This window comes from Ctenocephalides felis, unplaced genomic scaffold (assembly GCF_003426905.1).
Source record: "Ctenocephalides felis isolate EL2017-DRISC unplaced genomic scaffold, ASM342690v1 CF-g0.4_SCAFFOLD_01886, whole genome shotgun sequence".
NCBI classification, from domain to species: domain Eukaryota; kingdom Metazoa; phylum Arthropoda; class Insecta; order Siphonaptera; family Pulicidae; genus Ctenocephalides; species Ctenocephalides felis.
Window position 1 is genome coordinate 107,481,208 of NW_020538040.1, and position 7,008 is coordinate 107,488,215.

The window sequence follows — 7,008 nt, forward strand, 5'->3', positions numbered from 1 at the left end:
CTGCCACCAATTTATGTTGTGCACCCCTGGGTTAACAACAATTTATGTTGAGGCCGTTACCAACAGTTATGTTGCGTCCAATCGATGCCAACAATTAAAATTTAGGTTCTTCTGCTGCTAAGCTTCACTGTGGAATATTTAATCAAACATCTGAAGACTTTTATTAATTTTTATTTAATTCATTACTTGGTTACACTTAATACACTATTGATATTTTGAATAAGAGTGATGTGAACTGTTTGGCTTTTAGTCAACAAGTGCGCACTCATTCCCTCGTCTTCAGGCTTTTATAATCTCTGATGATGACGCAATCATCCTTCCAGAAAAATACGTTAAAATGATTCATACTTGTTTACTTTAGACGCAAAACCCTACAAAACCGTTACTGACATGCATACAATGTTGCAACGGCCATGCGTCATTCTTATCTCTGATACAATCTATGAGCTGTAAGCCAACAACGTATTGCGTCTTTCATATTGATTGTTACATCAATTTACAATATTATTCATAATTATTGTAAAGGGTGAATACCACTACAATATATATATATATATATATATATATATATATATATATATACATATTAGAGATGGGTAACTCACTCCGGAGTTATCACTCCGATACAACTCCTCCCTCGGAGTGAATCCGAGTGGAGTTGTTTCACAGGATTTGTCATATCCGACTTCCTTAAACTGGTATTAAATCTTTTAACTTGTGCAGACATTTACTGTTGTTGGCGTTTTTGCCTTGGGAAGGATGCGGTCGCTTTCTCGCCTCACAGCTCACAGGCAGTTTTATGATCTTTTTAGGTATAAAATAATACCATTGTGTGTTTTCCAGAAAATACAAAAATATTACTTCAAAGATACAGAACAATGAAATTGTGTTCAAGTGTGAATAGCTCCAATGTATAATTTATTGAATAGTAAGGGGTCATATTTTTAACTACGATAATCTTTGACCGTGAATGACGGCAAATAAGGAATATATACAAATAAGGAATACATACCGAAAAGTACACGTAACGAAATACATTTAATCTGGTTTTTCCATAGCCTGAAATAACACTTTAGAGTGCAAAATTTATCAGTGATGTCAATAGTATTTAAGCAGCATAAAATATTTAGTATTATATTATTACTTTTACACAATTATATAATTGTGTAGAAATAATAATATGCTAATCGAACTACCTGGTATAATATTAATTCTCGAATGGAAATAGTAGAAGAAAAATTTAGAAAGCAGAAGTATTATGTTTTGCTTTTATTACAAAGTTTACTACATATTTTTTATATAAAATTAATCCAAAAAATCAATTTTCTCATCAAAAGGAAATAATTAAATTGAATTTGATTCTCACGTTTTGAGTTTTTACTTTGGTCAACACTGCTAAAATTACGAGTCATTGAGTCGATCATCTGGTCGACCGAAAAATTTTACAACCCGTCATTTATTTGTGAATTTTTTAGAAAAAATATTTTATTGATATTTATTCATAAATTTTCTTGTCGACTGATGCCTAGTAGACTTTTTATAGCAAAAAATTACAAGCTAATTTTTAGTAGGACTCCGTCTTCGACATCAGTTCTATCTTAGTCTTCTCGACGATAGCAATAGTTTTTTTAACATTTTGAAAGTTACCAAGCAATCGAACAATAAACTTTTGTGTTAATGTGTAATATACACTTTGTATAACAAAATCAGTGATTGCAAGTGATTAGTAAAATGGCAATGAGACGTAAAACCAGTACTATCTGGAATCATTTTTCCTTAAAAGATAATAAAGCAAAGTGTAATTATTGTGCGGATTTTTTAAGCATTTTATCTTCAAATACTGGAAATTTAATAAGACATTTGAAAAGAAAACACCCCACTATATCGATTTATCCGGCAATGCGTCGCGAGACTGTATTATTGGATAATATGTTGGCGTTAAAAACTTCAGAAGCTGGTACATCAGATTCAAATCCAATTAATACAATGAAAAATAATTCTAATGTTATCAGTAATTATTTGCAAAATACTAATCCTTTATCCATGCGCCAAATTGCTGAAATAGATGCACAATTGATCAAGATGATTGCAAAAGAATATCATTCAATGCAAATCATTGAAGGGACTGAATTTAGAATGCTATTGAAGTTGTTAAATCCAAGATATAATGTACCGAATCGAAAAACATTGGCTAAAACTTTATTGCCACAGATGTATGAAAAAGAATTAAATATAGTGCGTGAAAAAATAGCAAAAACGACTTCAATATGCCTCACAACTGATGCGTGGACATCAATAACTAATGATAGTTATATGGCAATAACGGCACATTATATGGGTGAAAATGGTAATTTATGTGTTAATTTATTATGCTGCGTGCAATATAATGAAAGACACACCAGTATAAATGTAAGCAATTTCTTAAGAAATGAATTAAATAAATGGAATTGAGGCCGTGGTAAGCGATAACGCGCCAAATATAGTTGGGGCAATAAATATTGGAGGATGGCCCCAAATAGGTTGCTTTGCGCATGCATTAAATCGTGTCGTTTTATCAGGAATTACTGAAATACAAGTAATTATTACAAAAATAAAACAAGTGGTAGAATATTTTAAAAGAAGTTCACAAGCGCAAATAAAATTGTTAGAAATGCAAAAACAACTGAATTTGCCAGCGTTGAAACTGAAACAACATGTGATAACAAGGTGGAATTCAACGTACGATATGTTGAATCGTATTCACGCAATTAAGGAAGCTGTAATCGCAACAATAGCGCTTATTAGAAGTGATATTTTAATAAGTTCAAAAGAGTGGGAAATAGTTGAACAGAATAGTTTTACCTATTCTGAAAGCATTTTATGAAGTGACAACTGAAATATCTGGTGATAAATACGTGACATTGTCTAAAATAATTGTATATTGTCGCATTTTATGTCAACATTTGGACTTTCATAAAGATAGAGAAACAATACCGATTATTAAAAAAATGGTAAAAAATTTAAATGATGCCATGCGTAAAAGGTTTTACGACAAATGTAACGTGGAATCAAATAAATTATATGCTGAAGCCACAATACTAGATCCCAGATTCAAGAAAAACGGATTTAGTGATATAACAAAATATGAGAAATCAGTTGCAAATTTAAAAAAAAAATTTGAAGAAAATTGTTTGGATCTCCAAGTAAAAAATATGACTAAACAAACGGAACATTCATTGTCAGAATCTGTATGGCAATACTATAATTCCGGAAATTCCGTAAGTGAATATAGGTCGCATGTAGCTGCAGGTGTTATTGAATTAAATAGATATATTAATGAGCCAATAGTAAGTCCTAACAAAGATCCATTAAAGTGGTGGTACTCAAACAAACTAATTTATCCTAATTTGTATCAATTGGTATTGAAAAGATTAAATATCATAGCAACTTCTGTGCCTTGTGAAAGAATTTTTTCAAAAGCAGGGCTTACATTGACTGAACGAAGAACCAGACTAAACCCAAAGCATTTGGCTGAACTATTATTTATCGGCAGTAATACAGAATCTTCTGTTATTAACTTCCCGTAGGGTAAGTTATAGTAATCGCAAAAAAATAGAAAATGAAAATTTTTATATATCTTTACGTTTCAGAGGTTTCTGAATATTTTGGCATACCTTAGAAAAAATGGATGTATGTGTGTGTGTGTGTGCGTAGTATGTATGTGTGTGCGGATACAAATTTTCGTTCGTACGATTTCGGGAACACGAATGAAGCAATTTGAATAATTCAATACGTATTGATAAGGAGACGTGGTGATTAGTTTTTGGCGGAGGTAGGTCTAGCCGTTCCGAAGATATGGGGCAAAAAGTGCCAAAAACGGTACCTCAGTTTTTAATAGAACGGAGCGTCCGAATTTAAATATTCAAATATTTTACTTGTATTAACAAGATGAAGATTTGATCAAATTTTTATAAGGGCAGGTTGAGCGGTTTCGGAGATCTAACGAAAAAAGTAAAAAAAAATGCCATTTGGCGGTCAAAAATGATCATTAGACATATGCACATCAAATTATCAGATATTTTACAGAGATTTTAACAATAAGTAAAAATTTTGTTTACATTCCTATGGGTTCCGTACCAATGTTTACCCGTTAGACAGCGACGCGGCGCTTACGCGCTTTATATTTTGTCTCTATGCATTTAAAGCAGTACGATTGCTTTGAAAAAAAGTTCAGATCTTCCAAAATATGTCAAAATATAGAAAACATTTTTTTTTAAAAAAATATTTTTTTTTTAATTTTTTTTTTTTAATTTTTTTTTTTCAAAAAAAAGTAATTTTTTGTCCAATTTATAGTTTCTCAAAAATCTTATTTTTTGGAAGTAAAATTTTTTCAAAAATGTATCGTTTTTAAAGAATAATAATTTTTGGTACGGGAAGTTCCAGCAATTTGCCTTAAGGCACGATGCCCTAATTGCCTTAAGACAGAATTCCACTTACAGCTAGTTTAATATAAATTTATCATCTTTAATTTATTTCAGGCTCAAAAAAATATTGTAACTCATTTAGATTTGTGATATATAAATATAAATGTTTAATCTCAAAATTTGTAGATAATTTGAAAATAAAAATACAAATACACAATATAAATTTTATATGTTTTATTTGGTTTATTTTCTTGATAATTCAAAATATTTATTCTCACTTTCAGCATGCCACTTGGGATTTGCAAGCATGTAGAAATGCTTAAAATCGTGACTTTTTATAATAATATTAACAAATATGTGTGAATAGTTTATAAAAGAATTTCAAATAATTAATGTAATTTGACAAATCCTTAAATACATAAACAACGCACTAGAGAACACATTTGTGTCGAGTATTTCGGTTTCAAAATTGTCGGAGTCGTGGAGTTGTTAAGCGGATATAACTCCTTCCTGAAGCGGAGTCAAATCCGAGTCGATCCGGCTTCGGATATGATAAGCCCATCTCTAATATATATATATATATATATATATATATATATATATATATATATATATATATAGAATTTTATGATATGAGTGGAACGAATATTAATTGTTTAATATGAACAAAACAGCACTCAGATTTGTTTAACACAACTTTATTTTATGATTACAGACGTTTCGAGACCATGGTGTGTCTCATCTTCAGTGTAATTTCAAAAACAGTTACTTATATACTACACATTCTTTAATAATTTATTTAAATTTCATTTAATTTTTGGTATACAAAAAACACCAACTATTCCTTGCAATGCTTGACACAGTACTAAAGAAACATATAACACTTACAGAAATATTCTAAACAAATTTGAAGTACTTATATAGATGGAGACAGAGAGGGTATCATTATAATGTAAACAAAAGGAGTGCTATCGCATACAAAATCGATAAAAATGAAAAAACAAATTAATTTATTGAAAAGAATAAGATAAATGAAAAAAATTATAAATTATTAATGATGTTTATATAAGTGTCATGTAAAATATTTGTGTCGGTTCTTAGATTTATGCTATTGTTAGTCCGAACTATTAACATTGATTCTGCCATGCTCCGTTTAAATAAGTCTTTCTCATGGAATAAAATTTGGGGATTGTCAAAATCAAACTTATGGTTGTTGATATTAGCATGATCCACAAGTGCACTTTTAAATTTTTTGTTATCTATTTTTTCACATTTATTCATTTATCTTATTCTTTTCAATAAATTAATTTGTTTTTTCATTTTTATCGATTTTGTATGCGATAGCACTCCTTTTGTTTACATTATAATGATACCCTCTCTGTCTCCATCTATATAAGTACTTCAAATTTGTTTAGAATATTTCTGTAAGTGTTATATGTTTCTTTAGTACTGTGTCAAGCATTGCAAGGAATAGTTGGTGTTTTTGTATACCAAAAATTAAATGAAATTTAAATAAATTATTAAAGAATGTGTAGTATATAAGTAACTGTTTTTGAAATTACACTGAAGATGAGACACACCATGGTCTCGAAACGTCTGTAATCATAAAATAAAGTTGTGTTAAACAAATCTGAGTGCTGTTTTGTTCATATTAAACAATTAATATATATATATATATATATATATATATATATACATATATATATATACATATATATATATATATATATATATACTAGCTGACTAAAATTTGACCGATTCAAAAGTTTTTTTGATATCTTATCCTATACTTTTTATTATTCTACTTAAGGCCCTGATTTTGTGATTGATATATGTCATTAGCATAAGCTATGCGTATTGTAAATCGCAATTTTTTTATCAGAATAAGAAATTATAAAGAACTAATATAGTAGCTACGATAAAAGAGCAATATCACCTTTGATTTTTCCACCCTTAATTGGGCTTCAGTAACATTAATCTATAACTTTTATAATCTCGTACCATATATTAGCTGTTTTCTGGCAATTATAATTATTATTACTTCAATTCAAATCTTAGGTAAATTAATTTGTAAAATCTAGTTCATATGTGCACTATTGAATCTCTGTTCAGATCATGAACTTGCTAAATATTCCATATCAAATGCCAAACAAATGAATTTTTGACACATTAAACAAAATTCTAAACCATTTTTCTAATGAGTAGACATCGTTTTTTGTATTATTGAATAATTTTGTGAATTAAAGCAAAATACAACATGCATAAATTTAGAAAAAAATATTAAAGCAAATTATATACTGATAATAATATTGTAAACATTACATTTTTCTTATTCTACAATATTATATTCATTTACATTAGAAAAACTTCCCTTAACAAACTCCAAAAATCAAATTATAGTGAAAAATTAGTTGAAGTTAGTGTTCTAATTCTACACTAAGATTAACTAATTTTCCACTGAGTGAAGGCTAGGATTATCCGAAACGTATGCTTGTAAAATAAATATTTGAAAGAAATTCATGTTTTTCTATTGATGTTATGCCCGATTACAGACAGTATCACACCAGGAAAAACACTCGCAAAAAAGTAAACTAACATTATGTAA

At 29.0% G+C, this 7,008-nt stretch overlaps 2 protein-coding genes across 2 annotated transcripts; both read left to right on the plus strand.

Moving 5' to 3' along the window:
- The first annotated feature begins 1,731 nt into the window (after positions 1 to 1,731).
- Positions 1,732 to 2,451, plus strand: LOC113375652 (zinc finger BED domain-containing protein 1-like). The gene has a single exon (XM_026615579.1). It carries the CDS (start codon positions 1,732 to 1,734, stop codon positions 2,449 to 2,451), a length of 720 nt encoding a protein of 239 aa, XP_026471364.1.
- Positions 2,452 to 2,987: 536 nt separating this feature from the next.
- LOC113375653 (zinc finger BED domain-containing protein 1-like) lies at positions 2,988 to 3,566 on the plus strand. Its single transcript, XM_026615580.1, has one exon. The coding sequence runs from the start codon at positions 2,988 to 2,990 to the stop codon at positions 3,564 to 3,566; it is 579 nt and encodes a 192-aa protein (XP_026471365.1).
- Positions 3,567 to 7,008: the final 3,442 nt, after the last annotated feature.

Coding starts and splice junctions, on each gene's coding strand:
- LOC113375652 (XM_026615579.1), top strand. CDS start 1,732: ATGGCAATGAGACGTAAAACCAGTACTATCTGGAATCATTTTTCCTTA.
- LOC113375653 (XM_026615580.1), top strand. CDS start 2,988: ATGGTAAAAAATTTAAATGATGCCATGCGTAAAAGGTTTTACGACAAA.